The sequence below is a fragment of the Prosopis cineraria genome, unplaced genomic scaffold, assembly GCF_029017545.1.
Source record: "Prosopis cineraria cultivar Desert tree isolate PC_DT_omini unplaced genomic scaffold, ASM2901754v1 PC2, whole genome shotgun sequence".
Taxonomy (NCBI): domain Eukaryota; kingdom Viridiplantae; phylum Streptophyta; class Magnoliopsida; order Fabales; family Fabaceae; genus Prosopis; species Prosopis cineraria.
Window position 1 is genome coordinate 40,205,940 of NW_026555333.1, and position 23,266 is coordinate 40,229,205.

Genomic DNA, 23,266 nt, shown 5'->3' on the forward strand with positions numbered 1-23,266 from the left:
TAATTTTTTTTTTAGTCTTTTGAACTAGTTTAGATACTTCCATATATTATAACAACAAACTAAATTACTATAACAATGATTATATTTTAAAACAAAAATTCTAAACATATAATACCCTTTGACTTGTAAGATATGAAAGTGGGTAATTTGTTAACTTCATGAAAGTACACTTTTATGTGATACACTTTTATGTGATTCCCATGCATTAGGCTATAACTTGCAAGATGATACAACTGTACAGTGAAAAAAAAACTAAAAAACTTTAAGCAGAAGTGTACTATTACATATAAATGTATTTCATAAGTTAATCTAAATGTATATCAAATAGAAGTTTAAATTAAATTTCTCATTCTTAAAAAAAGAGGACGGCACCTCCAAATTTTATTAGTAAACCCTCGCTTATGGTGGAGGAATGCCGTGGTTACATCAACAACTTAAATAAAATTAATAAAAAAAAGAGAAGAAAAAGAAATAAAACAAATACTTGCAACTAAGACCTTGGATCCACATACATAAATGGCACAACTATGACACACCAACATAATTCCTAAAAACAAAAGTTAAACATTTTGCATATAACAATAAAAGTAAAAGATCAAAGAAGATAAAATAAAATAGTAAACTTTTTAAATTAAATACTCCAATATAAAATACTAAAAGTGGTTTCTAGCAACAATTTTGTTTAGTTGAAATTGGCTACATAAGATTGACCATTTATAATCTGCCTCAAATAATTGTTGCCGAGCTTTTCTCTGATGTTCCATCATTTCATTCTTTTCCTTGGTTACATTATCAAACTCATTCTCGAGCTCTATTATTTCTGCAACACAATTCTTCTTTTTGTCTTGAAGAGATGATATCTTAACCTCACAATCTTGTTTCTCCTTCTCTAGTACTGTCATTTTCTCCTTCAGCTTAGTGAACTCCTTCTCTTGAGTTTCATTCTTGGGAAACTTGTTGATGGTAGCAAAGGCTGACTTGAAAGAACATAAAATGCTTGGAAAGTCTTGGAGCAAAGATTGAATAGTAGCTTTAAGTTCATGAGATAAAGTTCCATCTTCAAAGGAAAGGCGAGACAAGAAATTGAGAGCAATAAGAAGGTGAAGGCTGTTGGATTCTGAAGTTGCTATATCCTTAAGAGGAATTTTTAGACAAACTTTCAAGTCTGCAAAGGCCTTTACCACAACTTCAACATCTACCTCTGTTTGGTTGACCTTGATTGGCTTCTAAATAAATAAGTATCGAAGTAATTTAAAGAAGCATCAGTTTTAAGCAGTAGCAACATATGCTAAGTATTAAATAAGTCTACTTGTTTTGATAGGAAAGTAAGCAATATATAGAAGTTAAGTTTCTATTTTGATTAATGAATGAGTCGTCAAAGTCTTCAGCTCCACTTCAAAAAGGTTAATGTCAACAAAGTACTAGCATTAGCTTGCATGTGAAAATGCTTGAGTAAGAGAACTAACCAATGAACTTTGGACTAAGCTTATCTGTTCAGAATTAGTTGATGAAGAACCTTCCTTAGCATTTTCAGGTGTAGGACTGTCAAATCTCCCTTTAACATTCTACACAATAACAAAAGGCATGTGAGTTTTAGTCACTTTGCAGCTATATAAGTTAATATAGGTGCTACTACGTTTTTGTTTGATATATTCTCTTTAGCTCTCTGATCTTTAAGCTCTTCTATATTCTGTATAGAAAAGAAAATGAAAATAAGTTGCTTTCTATGATATTTAATATGTAGCAAGGCCATAAGCTTAAAGCATTATTTTGATTCTCTTATTAATTTCATTATCCATCATTTCAATTTCTATAAGTGATTCTTCTCAATTTATCAAAATTGATTCACTTACTGATATTTCATTCACCAACCATTTATACACATACTAATGAATATATATTCTAAATAAGAAGTGTTAGCACGAAGAAGAAAGAAATTGCTAAATGCTTCTACATATAAACACAAAAAACAAACACAAGAGGTTATCAAAGTTACAATTTCATGAGTAGTTGTCTTAGGTAGAGAAGCCACTAAATACTTACGTGGCAATTATGCATTAATCAATTCAAAATATGTTAGTAAAGATGGATTCTTTTTTTTTTTGGTTCTTTTTTGTCCACCACTAGGCATTGTTTCTTAAGATACTAAGCAACACCAAATCCAACAAGATTAGTTCATATTATGTCATGCATAATAGAAGACCAAGACATAGATTGAAGATACACACCATTGTGAGGTTTGATGATGCAATGGTCAATATAGATTGATTAGTTCTAACCTGTGAAGAATGATGCACACTCTTTGATTTAGCCATAACTTCAATGTCTTTTTTATGATCTTTTTCAGTGGCTTCTTTGCTGTAATCTCTACCAGTTTCACTATTATCTTCAAATCCAAACTGTATTGCTTGATGAGCACAAAAATAACTGTTCTGTTGAAATCGACTACATGGTACTAACCACTTATAATCAGCCTCAATCATTTGTTGTAGAGCTTTTTTTCATCCTCCACCATTTCAGACTGTTCCTTCCTCACAGTCTCAGAAAGTTTCTTGAACTCTTGGATTTCTTCAACACTTTTCTTCAATTGCTCTTGAAGAGATGGTATCATAGCCTTACAATCTTCTATCTCTTTCTCTAACTTAGAGATCTGTTCCTTCATCCCCACTTCCTTTTCTCGAGCTTCATTCATGAACATGGGAAATCTATTGACAAAAGCAAAGGCTGGCTTGAAAGAAAGAAGAATGCTTGGAACATCCTGGAGAAAAGATTGTATTATAGATTTAAGTCTATGGCATAAAGATCCATCATCATAGGAAAGGTGAGATAGGAAGTTGAGAGCAGTAAGAAGGCTAAGGCTATTGGGCTCAGAAGTTGCTATGTCCTTGAGAGGCATCTTCAAACATATCTCCAAGTTTTCAAGGGCCTTTGCCACAACCTCATTTCTAGTGGTAGCAGTCTTAGGTACTGATGGTATTGATGATTGACCAGCACTATCTTCAAAGTCTACATGTGGAATAGGAAGAGAAGTAACTGATGAGGCTAAGAATGAACTTGCTGGTACTAATCGAGTTAATAAGGTTATTATATTAGCATCCTCTGATATAGAACCTTCAAACCTTCCTTTAACACCCTGCATAGCAGCAATTTTATGCAAATTTTAGTCATCCAATTTTTGAATCAAATGATAAAAGTGCTTTTTATATTTTCCTTTGATGTATTTCTCTCTTGGGCTCTTTAATTTGTGTCTATGTAACACTGTATAGTAGAGAGAGATTAGAATATGTGTTGATCTGTAACATTATATATATGAATCATATGAGCGCCATAAAACATCATTAGTTGTTAATAATATTAGTTTCTCCACAAAATGTATGGCAATTGATTTGTTGAAGTTAGCAACGTTGCGAGGTTTAAGGAGTAGAAACATAAATTGAGCAATACTTGTGGAAGTGCTTTAGGTAGAGAAGAAACTAAGGAGCCTTGGAGTGAGCTTGATGGGTCCAACTGCATTGTTGGTGTAGTTATTGTAGCTTTTTCTAATATAGAACTTCCCTTAACACCCTGAAACAACAACAAAAAGATATTTTAACTTTATTAAGTCATACATGTAATAGTGATTAAACCTATTGGTAAAGTGCTATTACCTTTTGCTTTGGTATGTCTATCTCATGATCATCACTTTGATCTTTGGACTCTTTAACATTCTATATGACAGACAAAATTAAATAAACTATCTATGGCATCATGTGGAAATGCCTTAGGTAGAGAATTATATATTGAACCTAAGTGAGCTTGCTGGTTCTAAATAAGTTGACAGGGTAATTATACCTTTGTATTTTTTTTATAGTTTCATGAGAAATAAACAAGTAACAATTTAGAAAATGCTTACTAGTAAATTTTGCACTTTTTAATGAAACTGGCAATGTTGCAAAGGTAAATATGCTAAAGTCTAAAATCATGGTTTGAGCAATACCTCGCAAAGTGGTTTAGGTAGAGAAGAAACTAAAGAGCCCTGGAGTGAGATTATTGGGTCTAGATAAGATTCATGTGCAATTATTGCAGCATTTTTAGGTGTAGAACTTTCATCAACAATACTTTCTTTTCTCTGTACAATGACAAAAGATATGAAAGTTTTTAGACATATACATGAAGTAACTAAACTTATTGGCAGAGCTGCTATTACCTTTTTCTCTGCTATGTTAGTGTCATCATCAAAACTCTGTTTTTCATATTCTTCAACACTCTGTAGGAAAAAGAAAATTAATTAAGCGTTATTTAATTCATAGCATTGCATGTTAAGCTTTATTTGAGTATAAAGTAACTAAACCATTGGTAGAGTTACTGTTTCCTTTTGTTCTGCCAAGTGTAAGTCATCATCAGAACTTTGTTTTTCAAACTCTTCAATGCACTGAAGGAAAGATAAAATTAATAAGGTGTTGTTTATAACTTCAAGTGCTAAGCTTTACTACTTGAGTGAAAAGCAATTGAAGCAAAGTTGCTATTACCTTTTGCTCTGATATGTTTGCATCACCACCAGCACTACATTGTTCTTTGGGCTCTTCAACACCCTATAAGAAATAGAAAATTAATAAGGTGTTATTTTTATATAGCATCACGTGATTAAGCTTCACTTGAGTTCCCTAAAGAGTTACATCAGCTATAAATTCTCTATATACATAGATATACCTGTGTCAAATTTGGTGAAGCAATAGGGGTCAATTCTTGCTCATTGTCCTCAACATCCATTCTCATTGTTCTCAACAATGCACCCCACTGCCAATCAAAACCTTCATAATCTATGTGATTTACAAAGACATATTATATGAATTAGCAATCGTATCAACAAAAATTCCTCCCAAACACATACACATTATTATTATATAGTTCAAGTATTGGAATAATAAAAAAATACAACTTAACACATGTTTCTCAAATAAAAATTTTACGGGCTAAGATTGAATTTAAGTAATCACATAGTTCAACTATTTTCATGTGGCTATCATCAAAACAAATTTATTTTTATTGATAAGCTATGTTTGATGTGCTTTAATAATGAAAATATATTCTCACAAGCTATGATAATTAATTAGTAGTTACTAGTAATTACAAAACTTGAATTATATGCTCTAACAATTGACACTTCAATTTTAGAAATTAGGACAAAAAGCCATACACAAAAACATATTTAGGTAAACTGGATGTATTACGTCATTTGTAGCCCGTCTAATTAAAATGCTCTAAGTAATTTAAATAGAATCTTCTTTGACTTTTCTTAATTGATTTTATTTTTATAATAAAATGCAAATTTTATTTCTTATATTTTCTCTTTCTATTATTATTAATATCAAAATTAATTTATATTTAATACAAATGTCTTATTTTTATTATACAAATCATAAATAATGTAGTGCATCTATTCTACTTAAGAATTTCTCCCATACACAACAAAGTGATGATATAAGAACTTTTTAAATGTGGTCATGTTATAACTAGCAAACGTGATATGCTATTTACATATGCTTTTTTTTGGAAATGTTTTTACCGTGTACGTCTTTAATGCGCAATAGATTTTATTCTAAATAATTTTTCTTCTAAAAATTTCAGAACTTGAACTAAAAAAATTACCATGTCCACAATAAAAGATACAGATATATAGATCCCAACTTGTTGATAGCAAAAATATTCTTAAAAAAATCATGATAATTGTGCATATAAAAATAATAAATGATATGCGTTGCTTAATGCACAATGATTCAAAAAACAAAAGCATTTCTTGTATTCAAGGGACGCTATGGGAGAGGATCTAGATCCATAAAAACTAAGCTAACTATCATATAAAGGGAAAAAAGAAAACCACTAAACTAATAACCCTATATTTCTTTAATAGAGGTGTTGGAATACTCCTCATTTATTTCTATCGTAAATCGCCAAATCCTTCATCTCATACTATTATTTTTTAAATAAAATGACCAATATATATTTTTGAAATTAGAGAAATACATATATAAATTTAAAATATAATTAAATATGTATTTCACACACACAAACAGATAATTGAAACATGGAAGTAAGATAAAAAATTGATATTGACGACAGAATGGAAGCAATAATCATAATGATAAGGAAAATATATATATATATATATATATAAAATCATCACACAAGCACAAATAATATTGAGTACCTGGATCATTTTCTAATAATTGCAGCAAGTCCAGAGGAGCTATAGTGGGACTGAGAGCAGCAGAGAGTTGTGGACACTGATCTACAACAAGGTATCTCACACTTTGGAGATTATGAATGTTGAGGCTGTGTGCAGTGAGTTTTGGCAGTTGAAGAAGTATTGCAACCTTCATATTAGGAATGAGAGTTTCTTTTATAGGCATTGCCTCTGCTTCTTCATCCCCCAATACTCTCTCTAGCTCTGATGCTTTTGGTATCAACATTCCCCTTAGTTTGGGAAGCATCTCACATGCTGGCACAGGGAATACACATTTCAATTATGACAATCTTCAATGCAGATTCTGATGAGACTTGGGAAGATAGCAGGTTGTCGAGGGTTCACAACATTTTGATTTTTTTTATGATTGCCTCTAATTCCCTGCTTTCATATGGTAATATCTTCCAAATGTGGAAGCACATGGCATGTAGAGACAAGGAATACACATTTCAACTTCTCACAATAAGAAATTGTGATTGTAGTGAGATTTGGGAAGACAGCAGGTTAGTGAGGGTTCAGCACACTTTGAGTTTCTTCTTCTTCACCTCTAATTATTTCTTCCAATTCCTTACATCCCCAAATAGAAAGATTTCTTAACTGTGGTAGGCTTCTCGAGATGGATGCAGGGAATATAACTCTTAAATTGTGACAATTAGTAATATTGAACTTAGTAAGATGTTAAAGGAGTAAGGAGTTTTTAGAAACCCTCCATATATCCCTTAACTTTGGTAGAGCTTCCAATTGAAGCCATTGTAAGCTAGAGTTTACTTGTTGTGCATTGTTAGGAATCTCATCCGTATCAAAAATAACTTCTACTTCAGTATCATGCACATAAAGTAATTGTAATGTTTGTAGTGAGGACACAGCTAACTTCAATAGTTCCTATAAATACAAAAGAATATGAACCCATAAGCTGTATAATGCCATGTTGTCCTCTCTGCCACGTGTACTTTAGCAATCACCCTCTTCTTCATTTCTAATTGTAGGTACTTTAAAATCTAATCAACATCTATAAACTAAATGCATTTCATTTAGGAGTTCAAATGGAAATTTTAATTAGACATTAATATGTTCTCCTTTATTACATGCACTATTGATGTTCTAATAGATTAAACATAAAGGACACAAATTTTTGTTCATTAAACTGTAGGAAATGTTAAACTATATTCATAAACTAATAGATGTTGTACCATTTTTGAATATTTGAAATAATCACGCATAATTAAAAAATAATACCATAAAATAAAATGAACAATATTATATTAGAAGACATCATACCTCTGATGCTATCTGATCATGCATTTGACTCAATCTGTATCTAGCAATCCAATGATTCATGGACATGAAATTTAATTGATGGCAGTCCTCTAACCATATATCTTTCAAAGATGGGCATGCTAGATGATAATTTTTTGGACAAATGCTAATGATACTTGACGAGGCTCGTAGAGTCAGGTTTCTCAAAGATGAAAGCTGGATGATTTGAAATTCGTTTGGGTTTGGATCTTCATAAATGGATGGGCCAAACACACTTTGTAGTTTGGGAGCATTACTTATTTGTAAATCTTCCAATTTTGCAAGGCTTTGAGCAAAAGAGACAGGCATTAAGTATTCTAGTTGAAGGCACCCATCTATGCTTAGTCTTTTCAAATTTGGGAATATAGATCTATAGCTCTTTTGATGTTTGCTATCATATGCAACTATCTCCTCCCCTTTTTCTGCTATTGTATGCCCAAGTGAATCATAATTTTCTATTTTTAGTACCTCTAATTTTACAAAAAGGCTTAAAGGAAGCTGACCATGACACAAGGACTTCAAATGCTTCATCCCTTTTATAGTTAGATGAGTCAATTTGGAGATAATTCCAACTTCACCCAAATGACTTGTAGGGTTTATCATGTACTCCATCTCCTCCGAGAAAAGGAATGAAAGTTCAACCAAAGCATCCATATCCCCTCCCATTATTTGAAATACATCAGGGAATATATATTTACAACTTGTGATTCTCCCTATGGAAAGAACCTCTGCTCTTTGCATCATATCCTTAATTGTTTCATTTGATATGCAAGTTTCAAAATCATCAACATGTAAAATTCTTATAATGGGAAACTCTTGTTGATTGAAAGTATTTCTTCCAAAATCTATACAATAGCTATCTAATTTTGGTGTAAATTTATTGATGAAATCACTAATATTCTTACCTTGGTCCAGCCAAACCCCTTTATTTTCACAAAAATACAATACTTCCAATTGGGAGCACGTTCCACTCACTTCATAAGGATTTTTTTGAATTTTACATCTCCAAATATCTAATAATCTCATGTTCTCCTATTCTATAATGCATTTGGGAAATTCATTGAAAGAACAATTCCATAATGTAAGAGACTCAAGTCTATTGAGGCTTTCAATGAAAGAGATGTCTTCTAACAACCAATTATCTAAGAATAGGCAAATAAGATTATTTATCAAATGGACTGACTCTGAGAATTGTAGGATTTTTTTTTTTTTTTCCATGAGAGTAGTTTACATTCAAGAATCAAAACTCGAAGCTTCTCCATACATTTGAGAAAAGAATTTGTTAAATCAATATCATAGTTTTCTTTTATGCAAATACAAAGAAGCTCAAGTTTAGGGCAATCCAACTTATGAGAAAATGACACCATATCATCAAACCATAAATATCTTACAATATCATCCTTCAAAATCATATCTTGCTTCAATGCTTTTTGCCTTTTGTTTTTCCTAATAATCAATTTAACCTCCTTCTTTAAAATCCATAGGGCTACATCACGAACCAAATCATGCATTTTGACGTGACTATTTCTATCATCAACTTGTAGCAACAAACAAGAATCTATGAGCCTATTTTTGCCCATAATGGTTACTTTGTTTCTTGCCCTTTGATAAGAGTCAACTTCTTCCAATACAAGACCAAGCCCTACTCCAAATATGGTTAATTTCTCTATTGGAATTTCATAATCTTCAGGAAATACAGAGCACAACAAGAAGACTGACTTGGCTACTTCATCTTTTAGATTTTCATAACTTAACCAAAGACATGAGTAAGGATTTCTTAATCCCTCTTCAATATCAAGAAGACTTGAATCTTTTAGTGTTCTCAATGCTTCCTCCCACTCATAGTAAGGTTTTCCTTTCAAAGTACTGGCTACAGCAGCAATAGCAATAGGTAAACCACCACATTCTTTAGTAATTTCTTGTGCTAATCACTTCAAGGGACTATTAGTGTCATCACCAAATGTCCTTGAATACTTTTTAAAGAGCTCCCATGCTTCAACTTCATCTAATTCCTTCAAGGGAATTGTTCTTTTGCAATTTATCAACTCACATACTCGAACTTTTTGTGTAGTTATAAGCACAATGCAATAACTTTCTTTATTTTCTACAAGAGGAATCCCTATGTCCTCAAAATCAAGCTTCTCCCATACATCATCCAAAATAATCAGGAACCTTTCGCCACTCCCCAATCTCATGGATAATCGTCTGGCCCTCTCTGGTTCTTCTTGCTCTTCGAATTCAAAATTGCCAAGTTGGCTTGCTATATTTTCTTGAATTTTTTTTACTTCAATGGTATTAGACACAACAACAAAGATAACTTTTTTGAAAAACTGTTCTGCTTCTTTACCTACTTCTTTCACCAAGGTAGTTTTCCCACATCCACTCATGCCATACAATCCAATCATACTAACCTGATCATCCTTCAATGCTTTTATAAGTTCATCATAAGCCACCTGCCTACTCTCAAAGCGTATGAAACCTTCAGATGAAAAGTAGTTCATGCCCACAAGTATGGCAAGTCGAGAAAACTCTAGGAATTCAATTTTGTAATGCTCTATAATTTCATTGATCTTTTCTTCAAGCTGCTTTACTATACAATAGCGCCTAATCAAGTTAGGGCAGTGCTTAAAACAAGATGTATTATTTTTGTTAACTATTTTTTCTTGTAGCTCCACCACTTTTGCCATTAGACAGTCAGCTTCGTACAACCATGTCTCAACATCACTAACAACCTTCTCTACTTTCTCCTTTGCAAGTTTAGCACGATCAAGAACACCTTCTATTTTCAATTGCAAATTTTGTTTTTTTTCTCTAAGCTCTTCAACATACTTGTTGAAGCGAAAAGAATAAGAAGTTTCATGTATTGCTACATCCTTTGACTTGATCAAAATATCAGTTACAATAGAGACAACAATGTCTATTTCTCTCTGAAAGTTGAATGAAGCCCATAGTGCATGAGATAATCATAATTTTAAAATTCTATGAGAATCAAAGTTTGGTATTGACTTAATCAAACATGTTGAATTTTATAGAGAAAATTTTGTCACTAGTCATGACATGTGTTTTCAATTAAAAAAAAAAAGTCAAACTCCTCTCTTGATTATAAGAGAAATAATTATCTTTACTGAGTAGCGATATAACTTTCTTGTACAATAGAAAACTTTTTGCTTTCTGAACTCACATTGAGAACAATATTTCTTAATTTAAAAGCGTAAGTGTTTTAAAAGGCATCAATAATTCATCCATACAATTTGGAAAAAGAATTTTAATTATTAAGATCTCTAGCTAACAGTCAGGAATTATTGAGTCTTCAAATTTTTTAAAGAATTACATAAAGACTTACAATTTAATTTATATCGAAAGAGAAAATGTAAAAAAGGCACAAAAACTTTAATAATATATTTCGAAACATCAAAATCAAACATATAATAATAATTGTTGATATAATGAAGATAGTATTCTCCAATCGTGTTGCAATACTTGCATGAGTATTAGGTAAAAGAAGATATACACAACAAATTTCAAAATTTTAATATATAGATACAAAGATATAGATATATAATCAGGTATATGAAATTAGCAGATCAATTGATTAAACAAATAGAAACTAACTTTTGTACATGGAGAAAGAAATTAAAACTAATGACATACGTTATAAAATTAGAGAACTCTATTATGAAATATGATGCGCACAAAATATCATATGGTACATTATGAAAAATAAAATATATATATATATATATATATTGTAAAGTGTCAATGCAACATAGGCATTCTAACATTCACTATGAAAAATAATAGGGAACATGACAACAAAATCTATTTGAAATGTATAAATGATAGTTTAATATCTTAAAATGTCATAATTTTCTTAAAGTCCCTAGTGACTTTTTTGTTAGTAATAAATTTATATAAATTATTAAATTGTCCTTGTTAAAAATAAACGATTCATAAGTTTTGTTTAAATATTTACAACTTTTCTTCTTATATTCGCAACAATGCAATAACAAATAATGAATTAACATATGAAATTGCTATTGTATTATTGCGAATATAAGAAGAAAAGTTATAAATCATTTATTTTTAATAATGACAATTTGATAATTTATATAAATTTATTAATGAAAGAAAGGTCCCTAGGAACTTCAGGAGAATTATTGCATTTCGAAAGACTAAATTATCATTTATACATTTCAGAGAGATTTTATTGTCATTTTTCCAAAGTAATATGCTTATTGAACTCTATATTTAACCAGTAGAATGATATTCAAAATGATACACTTTCCATGTTTACCCTATGGTTAAATTATGGTATTCCATATTTAACCTATATTTAAAATAATATCATCTTTTTATATTTACCCTTGTTTAATATGGTGTTTCATTTTAAAAAAAATGAAATGATTTATTTATTAAGGAAATTTTAGAAAAAAAAATATATTAATTACAAAAACATATACTAAAATTGTGTTACATTTTTTAATATTCAACCCTTTTGAGGGAGGGAGTAATATTCTTTATTGAAGGAAATGAGTTTTAAATATATATATATATATATATAGATAATTGCAAATATGAAAACTTTATCATGAAATAACAAGAAGATAGTTTAAATGTCTTATATTCATATAAATTTTACTTGCAAATCACTAGAAGAGACATATTTATAACTCCTCTTTCAACAATTTTTTATAATCAAATTGTTATTAAATATAATTAATCTTTTGAGTTTTGAGACTTAAGTGCATTCTTACATCATTAAAAAAATCCTATAAAACAATATTTAGTCAATTAACCTATCTATATAAAGAGCCTCCTTAGATATTATAACCTTAAGCCAAAATTACCAATTATAGGGTGGAAAAAATGAAAAATATGAAGATATGAAGATATCAATCAAAATAAGAATTCATCAAAACTAAGTATTATTGATCGTTAGATGAATTATGAAAAAACAATAACAATATATATATATATAAGCGTAATGTTGACCCTCTGCCATCCTCTATATATATATATATATATATATATATTAAATCCTTTAAGTTTAAAATATGCCAAATGTCAGGTTAAAAAGTTCTTTTGATAGATGGTTCAAAATTATATATGTAATTGTATGAGAATGACTGTGAACACACAAAAAAAAAAAAAAAAGAATGACTGAAACACTATTGAAACAAGAAACATGGATAAAACACACACATACGCACATATCCAACAAAAGTTGATTAAAAGAAAAAAGCATGTATACTAAATAGAAGTAATTATAGGTTGAAGTATGGGACTGGGACTAGCTAAAAGATTAAAAGCTAACCTGGCTTGAGCTTCCTTTTGATCCAAAGCAAGCTATCTACTATCAAGCAACGATAAACAAAGAAGGCCAATTTAGTAATTTCTCAAAATTTAAAAAAATTAAAATTCTTGATTTCATTAGTTTAATACTATATATTAGTTTTTTTTTTTTGTAAAGACTTACTTTTTTTGTAAATACTATATATTAATTTTCAAACAAATAGTTGTACTCGTAATTATCTACACTAAATCTTCGATAAACTTGCTTACATTTCAAAATAAGTATTATGTTTTGTGGATTATGCTTCTACATATAGATTTAGAAATATATAATAATTAATAAGGATAAAGAAACTTCAAATTCTTCAAATTTACTTCAATTGGTCTTTAAAATTTTATTTTTATCAATCAATTTCCTAAACTTTTATAATCATACACAAGTAGTCCTTATAGTTTGAAAAGGATAATACCATAAAAAGCGTATGTGTATGATTATGAAATTTTACGGACTTAATTAATAAATATTAAAAGGCACTAATGTTAAACTTTAGTAACAATTCAAAAGGCACTAATGTTATAGAAAAAATTAATCATTTGATCGTTATACTTTTGACTCAATTATAACTCAGTCCCTCAACTTTAAATTATTATAACTTAATCCCTGAAATTTTAACTTAGTTATAAATTAGTTTTTAAACTTTGTCTCTTGCAATTTAGTCATTAAAGTTCAACCTCTTAAATATTAGTATCTATATTTTAAAAAATAAAATTATAAAGATTAAAATATTTTAAACTTATAATATTTTTTAATATTTATAAAGATTAAAAGAGTTTAATAATTTAAAATATTACTAATAAATTTTAAAATATTTTGAATATTTACAATTTTATTTTTTAAAATATAGAAACTAATATTTAAGATGTTAAAACTTCAAAGACTAAATTACAAGAAGCCAAATGCAGGAACTGATTTATAATTAATTCAAAACTTTGGAGAATGAGTTATAATAAGTCAAAATTTAAGAATTGAGTTATAATTAAATTAAAACTACAATGACTAAATAATTAATTTTTTGAATACAATTGAAAATGCAATTCATGGCTCTCCTTGTAAGTATAAAGCCACTTGAAAATGCAATTCTTTCCTTTTTGGTCTCCATTATCTATCATTTCTTGATCATAAAAAGTAGTGTGGATATTCAACGAAGGCCACGTAATTCATGGCTCTCCTTGTAAGTATAAAGCTAGTAATTTGAGATGGCCTGACTTATTTGAGTCGGGTTTAAAATACCTAAATTATTAAATATTATATTATTTTATTTTTTTGAGCCAATGTTAATTTTTATCTAAATTAATTTTTTTTCAAGCAACACAACAATACAAGACACCTTGTTTCCTGTCCTTATTAAAGTGGGACCAAATATTAAAAAGGTAAAAATGAAAGCATAAGAATTACCCTTTGGGTTATTTTTTGAAATATTTTCAAAACATATTCAAAACAAACAATTACTAGAACGTTAAAATTTCATTTGGGGGTGTAAAATGTACGAACTGAAAGTTTTGAAAAGGGCTCATGAAGGCTATGTAAAAGTTGAAATGAAGGTTAGTTTTATGTTATTAATAATAAAAAAAATTCTGGTATTCACACTGAGGTTCAAGCTTGTTTTGAATTTTTTCGAACTTATTTGAGCAACTTGAATAAGTCCGAAGTAAAAAAAAAATTAAACTCTCAAATCTTCTCTAAAATTTTTCAAACTTATTTAAAATGACTCATTTGGTTTGATCCAAATTACTGCCTCTACTTATAAAAAGTGTAGCTATTGTTGATAATATTGATAAAAGTAAAAGATATTAATAATTAATTTTTTAAGATTAAGAAAATGTTATAAGTGTGAAATGTAGTTAAATTAACATGTATAATTTAAATTTGTATTCTTTAGAGAGATAAATAATCAGATGGGATATAAAAGCTTTGAGTGTAACTTACGTAAGGGTATTTCGTTATATGATTTGAGGGTTGTGTCATTGTGTGCATAATCAAATAATTAAGGCTTACAAATAAGAAAAATTTTCATACATGACCCCAAAACACAATTAAATACTATAATATTTATTGACAACTTAGCAGTGTAAAAATTAAAAATAAAATAATGATCTTGTGGTTTTTAATTGTGGAAAAGCCTAGGAGATCTCAAAATAATTCTACCTAAAATAAATTATTAAAGAAAATAAAAAAATGCACCTAATTAACTAACATAAATATTACTTCATCCATCTTAAATTATAAAATACAGTTAAAAAAATTATAAATATCAATAAAACTCATTAAATATAATTTACAACTTTATTTTTTTCAAATGAAATGAATAAACTTCTAAAGAAGCCCTTCATTTAATATTTCATTTATGAAAGAATACTAAAGAGAGAGAATATAATGGGAAGGATAATATTCAAAAAAAAAATATCACTTATAAAACCTTATTTTTGTCAAAATATCTTTTTTTGAGAAATAAAATATTTCTAAAAAGTGTCTTATAATTTGAGATGAAGGGAGTACCATGTATATTAATACTAGAAAAAAGCAAAAGAATATCCCAATAAAATTGGGAATAAAAAAATTACTGATTATATATAATGTGAGAAAAATTAAAGAATAAAAAAAAACATGAAAGATTTTGCTATACTTGCCTTGAGTCTGAGAGGAAAATAGGTATCCTGCTAAAGGGTTGTTTGTGTCTCATTCTTTTATTTTTAAAAAATATTTTGCAATATAGTTTTTAAAATTATTTTCAAAAAAAAATAAAATAAAATGTCTTTGATTGTGTTAATTTAAAAAAAAATATTAAAAATAAAAACTGGCCAATAATGATCGTTATCAAAAACAGGTTAAGGTGGCAATTTATGATAGTGATTGGACAATATGATTGTAACTTTTAATAGTCAAATGTATAATGTATTTTAAAAATAAGAAAAATGAAAAGAAAATAGTTTTAAAATGTTTTTATTATTTTTTTAAAAAAGCTGAAAATAGTTTTGGAAACAATTAAAATCAAAATACTTATACAAATAAATTTTTTACTTTTTACTTTTTTAAAAAGACTTTGAAAAAACAGAAAATTAAACATACTCAGAAAGCCCAAACTAATATAGTAATTGGAAACAACTAGTTGGGTGCATCAAATAAGGAAAAAATAGCACTTTAGGACTAATGATTATCATGATTATTTTTTTTTAAGAAAATTAACTTATTATATTTAAAAATTGAGTGCCTAAGCCTCTCACTACATGATACACACACACACTCTATAATCTCCCTTTTATAATTTATAATTATCAAGCCGTTGTGGGATAGTCAAAGTATGGAAACTCTCATGTAAGTAACATAACTTATAAAATTGCGGGTCATAATTTTTTTTTTTTGGGAGAATAGCAATGAAAGACTGTTGTAATGATTTAAGATGTTACAAAGACTTGAACGCATTCGATGCTTGTTAAAACTATAAAAAAAAAAAAATTAAGTAGGACTTATGACTTGTAATATTACTAATTAAAGAAATAAATAAAATTTCTATCCTTGTCTAAATAAAATTAACCTTTGTTTACACGAACAAAACCTATTTAACACTTGAGAGAGGTTTATTATTTACCCTCCATGCCTCAAAAATTATTAGCCTAGCATATTGACAAAGAATACTCCTAGTCAAAAAGAAGAACAAGTAGAAACTTGTTTGTGAAAAAATTATGCTTTCTAAAATCACATCCAAAATATTTTGTGTAATTTAAAAGTGTAAGTGAAGCACTTGGCATTTCTTTTCAATCAATTATCTAAAAAATATGCTAACCTTCTTTGTGTGTGTGTGTCCTCCTTAAATATTATATTCTTAAGCCAAAATTATCAATAATAGGGTGAAAAAAATGAAAAATGAGAAAATATCAATCAAATCAAGAATTAATCAAAGTAGAATGAGAAAATATCTATCGCTAGATGAATGATTAAAAAAAAGGAAAAACATAAAAGTAATGTTGACCCCATACATGCTATGAGCATCTTGTATTTAAAATCCTTTTGAGTTCAAAACATGTCAAGTATCATGTTAAAATGTTCTATTTGCGATTTAAAATTATCTACTCCCTTCATTTAAAAATATAAGACATTTTTAATTAAATCTCACTCATCGATAAAGTAATTACCCACTTTCAAACTAATTATATCATTTTATATTTACCTCTATTAAATACTTTGTAATAAATATAAAGTCATTTATCAATAAGGATACTTTAAAAAAAAGGCAATGATTATTGTAATAACCTAAAATAATAACAATAAAAAATAAATAAATAAAATGAAGATGAAATCTAGTGGGGTCTTCTTTTGAAATTTTTCTAACAAGATTTGGTCTTGATTTGTAATTTTTGCAAGGAGATTTATATTTTATTTTCTCTTCTCCTTTGTCGGTGAAACACACAGAACAGAGTGAAGGCTCGCGTTTCTTTTTCCTCTACTCTTCTTTTCTTTCTCGTTGCGCTAGTTCATCTTTGCCATTAGCGTGTGTGTCTCCTCATCACTAGAAAGTTTCCGATCCTTTCTCCTCTGCTGTCCGTCCGTTTCTGTCAAGCGGTGAAGCTGAATCTCTTCTTTGTCCTTCGCTGTTGCATGGCTGACAGGTATGTGCGTGCGTGCATTTACAGCTTTCTCTTTTCTTCCTTTCAACAGCTGAAAGTTGTGTGTGTGTGTGTGTGTGGTTAGCTTGAATCCTTTCTTGATTTTAGTCGGTGATGTCTATTTCTTTTCCTCCTCAAAATTGCAGTTATTCTCCTTTCCTTGGGTGGTATTCGTGAGTTGAAATGTGGCTGAAGCTACAATAATTTGATTGAGGTAAGTTCCTAGTTATAGCAACACGAATCCCTCTCTTCTTCCCTCACCGAAGACGCGTCCCTGCTCCTCTTGGTGCTGTCATGATTTTTTTGAATTTGAATTGTAATTTCGGTTGAGGCTATGCATGACTTTTAGTTGATGATAAGTTGAATATTAATTTTAGAATTAATGTTGAAAGTTGATTCAATGATTGGATGATTATTGTGAGCTGAATTTGGATGCATTCAGGATGATTGAGAAAATGTTTGAAAGAAGAAATTTGTAGAAATGTTGCTAAATGGATATAAACTAGTTGGGAGAAACATATGTGTAAGAAGTGGCTCGAGCTATTGATTAAAATTTAAAGATACCAAAAATAAGAAAAAGAATTATATAGGATACTTGTATAGTTTTTTTTTTTTTAGTTCAAAGGAAGCATAAGAATGGTTGATTGAGTTTATTATGATTTATGATTGAGAATGGGCCATAAGAAAGTATGAGGATAAATTAAGATTTGTCAAATGGCTTAACTAATTTCAGTGTACTTGGAATATAATTGGTTAGAGTATTATCTATAATATTGTTTGGATTAAATTTAAATATCCATTAAGAGCTTGAAAAATTTCTTGATAAATGATTTTACACTTATGATTTACTTTTCAAGGAATTAAGAGCATCATTAGAATTAAAGTGAAAAGTTGAGAGAGGCAAACTTTAGAATTATTGAAAATTTTCAAGTAAGTGGGTAGCATTCTGAAATAATTACTTGCAAAGTATTTATAAAATTTATTTATTTAAATTTTTATAGCATTTCTTTATAAGTTGGATAAACATTCTTGTAAATTTTATTTTTATGATTTATACAGTTTTTTTTACTTACCTCACTTTTATATTAATAGGGTTATTATGAGATTTGCTTTGTCTTTATTAAAAATTATGCTATTGTTAAATAATATTTGAATCCAATATATTATTGATTGATTATTTGTTCTAAACATTTCTATTCTTTAAATTTTATAATTTATATGATAGTTGTTAGTATGGTGATTCGTGCATGGAGAATAATGAAAAGAAAATTCAATAGTTAAATATTATATTTTGAAAGAAATGATTTTCAATGAATGTTTCGACCCTATACACGCTTGATTTAATTAGAGGGACTGAGTTTAGAATGCTGGATGCTAACGGCAATTCTATTAGCCCTTGGCATGTCATGGTACACCCAACTAGCAAGGTACATTAGAGGTGCTAGCCTCATGTGTCGACCAACACACGTGGAATAGAGGGTGTAGTTTTATGGATATAATCCACACCTGTTATTCTAAGCTTTATGCTCATGTCTGTTTTCGTGGCTTCTTGCCACGTCAGATATATTACTTACCCTCGTAAACTGTGTGTTTACACTTGTTAATCGTTCTAATTAAGTTCTACTAAAGAAAGAATTTTGAAACTATTTTCTTTAAATTTGATCTTAAAAAGTGAATTGCTATTTTATTATATGAGGGTTTTATATTAAGTTATATGTATGTATATATATATATATCCTAAGAGGTTTAAGAATGTGTAGAAATTTAATAATTTGAAATTTTAATAATTTCATTTGCATTTACATATTCACGATTTATATTAAGTTTATTTGATTATTTTGTAAAAATTTATAATTGACTCAATCATTTGCTTTTCATTATTTTCCTATAACTGTAAATTGGTACGCTACTCACCAGAAAAATTTACTTTGGTCTCAGATTTAAAAATTGTTTTGGGACTGTGGAAGCATGCGTTAGTTGCTTTTAATGTAATAAATAATTTTCTTTATTATGAGGTGTTAACTTAGTGCTTCACGTATACCATAGTTAGGTCTTAGGCTTATTTTACTATTGTGAAATATGCTGGTATGGAGCTAAGCTCCTATCTGGTTTGGCTGACAGGTTTTGTCATTGTAAAAATTTTGGGTAATCCTAATTATAGAGGGAACTTTGTTGAAATTTTGACAGAATGGTTAAAACTTTATGAATTTTAAATTTAGATGTAAATTATATTGTTATTTTGAATTAATTTTTTAGTTAATTAAGGCTTATGGAATGTGAGTCTATCTTATATTTCATGCCAGTCATACCTTCAGTATCAAGGTGTGACAATTACATTTTAAAAGATTAAAAATATCTTATATTTTTTAACATTCAACTCCTAAAAAAAATCTTATATTTTTTAACGAAGAGAGTATATAATTGTGTAAGAATGATTGTGAACACCAAGGGGAAAAAAAAGAATAGACTTCGAACACTATTGAAGATCAAGAAACATGGATAAAAGCATATCCAACAAAAGTTCAATAAAAGGGGGGGAAAAACATGCATACTAAATAAAAATAATTATAGGTTGAAGTTTATGGGATTGGAGCTAATAAATAACACAACAAGAAGATCAAAAGCTAACCTGTCTTCAGCTTTCTTGTGATTCAAAGTAAGCGATCTATGTGCATGTGCAACAACAAACAACGAAGGCCAATTTCAGTTATCTCTTACAATTTGAGAGATTCACATTTGTCTTGAAATTGAAGTCTCTATTTCAACAAGAAAGAGCATTTAGAACATTGAATTCAATAATGTAATGCTATATATTAATTTTAAAATAAATAGTTATAATTATCTACTCTAATGCATACTCTCTTCGTAATCTTCAATAAACTTGCTTACAGCTTATTCAGAACCTATACTATGTCTTGTGGTTTAAGCTTTTTGCATATAGATTCAGAATATACGACTAGTCTTATGGTTTGAAGGAAAAATGTTAGGCCTTAAACTTCTAAAATGATAGGTAAATATAAAAAAAGATTTTTTTAAAAGTTGCAAAAGAAACAAAGGGAATTTTTTTTTTATAAAAAGAAGGCTATATAATATTTTCACCTTTACAAGTTTAAAATTAACCTTCTCAACCTTTTATTTTTTTATTTTTTTATCACAAATTCCCTTATTGTTATTTCTTAATTATCTTACTAATAAAAGTTATCATGTCATCTTAAGAAAAAACATGTAGTTGCTTATGTATCCAATGTAAGTTAATAATAGTTTTATAAAAATTTTATCCATATTGCTTTTTTTTTTTGGCTATTATAACATTTATACTTTCTTTTTCAATTAATTTTCCAGGCACTAGGTATTTTCTTTCAAAGAATTATCTTTAAAAAAAAAACATAGCAACAACAGATTGAATTTTTGGATGAAGTACTTGAATCTGGGATCTTCAATTGAATATGCATTATGAAATAAATTATTGAAATTCAATGTGGGGAGTTTAATTTTTTAAGATAATACTTTCGCTGTAAAAAGTGTAAAGTAAAAATAATATGTTAACTACATGAACTTCAAAACTATTTTAAAAAGTTAAAAGGATAAAATCTTAAGCATCTAATAAATCAAATTTAGATATAGCCTTAATTTTATAATTTACTCAATTGAGGAGATCCAAATAAATGGAAATAGTATTCTGTATTAGTTACCACATCTTAACAATGAAATCTATGAAATCAATTTACCTTTTGTACTTACGTGTGTGTGAAATTAATACAGATTTATTATAAATATAAATAAATTATGGAAAATTAAATGTATGCCAAGCTTGTATATGAATCGGAAACTTAACGTGAGTGTACGAAAAATCTCCCTGGTTTTTAAAATTTGACAAAAAATCCTCCTAAACCACAAAAGTATATCTTTATGTAATTTGACAAAACTTTAAAAATCTATAGGACTTTGGAGGGATTTATTAATTATTTTCTTTCCAAACGACGAAAATAATTAATCTCTTAAATATCTGAACAAATGACACTCATAATCTTATTAAATAACAAAATAAATAACTTTCTTTTAAAAAAAATATTTCATAAGGTCACATCATGAATATTTTGTTGTAATTAACTTATAACTCAGCTATTTTTTTCTTCATTGAGAAAAATAGAACAATAAAAGGAAAGAAAAATCAGAAAATCCCAATCATCAATAAAAGTTTAGCCCAATTAACAAGAATTTGATCCATAACTTAATAGGTCATGAAACCAAATTTCGAAGATCTTGGTAGACGATATGTACATAAAACATAAGTACTTCCCTAAAACTCTTCGCTGCAAGTTCTTCAAAAACACATCGCATTACAGTGCTAAAAAGTTGTCAGAAACTAAGAAAAGGGGCAACACCACCAAACAGAAGCTAACCTGAGACAAGTGGTCTTCTTCAAAACAAGCTTTGACACTACGTATGCACCGAATGAACAAAAAGCAAGATACAGAGTTTAAGAGTAATGAATGATTGAACTGAAGAAACAAAGACAAAAACCAAACACAAGTTTGCCTTTGGTTTATGAGAAAACTCGGTCAATTTCTCCAAATAGGCTTTCGGCAGAGAAGCTGCAGAAGAACTCAGTAATCTCACACTTTCAGAGAAACACAGATATATCTCGGACCTTTTTTTAAGGCCAAATATCACAGACTTTAATTAGTTGTGATAATGTTTGTCGTACAATTATTGCGTCCGAAGGAAAATAACTCGATAGAATAGCCACAGCGATGGGTCTATGCTTTGTCGGCTTCCACCATCATCCTTATCATTTTCCTGCACACTTTAGCTTTTCTACCTACTTGTTCCCTCTTTTCTTTTCTTGTTATTTTTAAAGATTTTTCTTAATGTTATCGCAGTAAGAAAATTATCACAACATAGTTTTAACTAAAAAAAAAAATTTTCACACTTACTCTCCAATAATATCTCAAACTGAGATGCTTCCAATATGTTACAATAAGAGGTTTTTTATGAGAAATAAAAAAAATATTTATGGACTTATAAATTATACTTCCTCCATTCAAAATTAATGTAATGTATATTGAGTATTTCAAGATGTACTTAATATATTTTTTTTAAAAAAATACCTCTATTAAATATTACTTTATATTTATTTTAAAGTAAAACACTCTATTAAATAAAAATAAATATAAAAAAATTGTTAGTTTGAAGATAATTAATTACTTTAATGGATGTATGATTTAGTTAAAAATGTCATACATCTGTAAATGAAGGAAGTATTAACATAACATAACCACACATTTAAGAAAATAAAATTCTTATTAAGAATAAAGGAAATAAATCCATTATTGTTTATATTACATGGAATTTATATGGATGATAATTTTTATACAATTATAATATTTCAAAGACCATATGATAATTTCATGAAAACAAATATAAACGACAAAACAAGTTTGAGATTTATTAAAAACAATTCCTTTAATGATTATTTATTCAAAGATTTTCACATTGTTATCATATCAAATTATCAATGTATCATATTTTCTAACTAAATATATATATATATATATATATAAGTTTAAATGAATTGGGTCTTGACAACTCACCAAGATCTTGATGTGTCATACTTTTAAATTCAAAAAAATGTTATAGAAATATTTATAAATCACATATAATTAAAATACTCATATTGGCAATGCTATTTGAATGAACGACCTTGTCAATTATGAATTAAAATCCTTATCAATTAGATCAAATCTATACTTTATTTAAATTACATTTTTATCACATGTCATATTTTCTCCT

General features: G+C 28.4%; 1 protein-coding gene across 21 annotated transcripts; it reads right to left on the reverse strand.

Moving 5' to 3' along the window:
- Positions 1 to 354: 354 nt before the first annotated feature.
- On the reverse strand, positions 355 to 22,151 carry LOC129299906 (uncharacterized). 21 transcript variants are annotated; one of them, XR_008590667.1, is made up of 14 exons: positions 21,877 to 22,151; positions 20,103 to 20,229; positions 12,834 to 12,869; positions 6,188 to 6,478; positions 4,690 to 4,799; positions 4,509 to 4,571; positions 4,331 to 4,411; positions 4,187 to 4,246; positions 3,977 to 4,108; positions 3,648 to 3,707; positions 3,445 to 3,564; positions 2,280 to 3,133; positions 1,467 to 1,565; positions 1,188 to 1,226 (listed from the first exon to the last, which is right to left on the reverse strand). XR_008590667.1 is itself a non-coding variant. In XM_054938407.1 (13 exons), exons 4-13 carry the CDS (start codon positions 6,468 to 6,470, stop codon positions 654 to 656), a joined length of 1,581 nt encoding a protein of 526 aa, XP_054794382.1. In that variant the 5' UTR covers positions 6,471 to 6,478; positions 12,834 to 12,872; positions 20,103 to 20,138; positions 21,877 to 22,151; the 3' UTR covers positions 355 to 653. The 21 variants fall into 21 exon arrangements, 16 of the variants coding, with proteins under 16 accessions (XP_054794382.1, XP_054794438.1, XP_054794420.1 ...); XR_008590672.1 differs by having other exon boundaries at positions 1,189 to 1,226; positions 2,461 to 3,133; XR_008590675.1 differs by having other exon boundaries at positions 1,189 to 1,226; positions 2,229 to 3,133.
- Between the last annotated feature and the right edge of the window lie 1,115 nt (positions 22,152 to 23,266).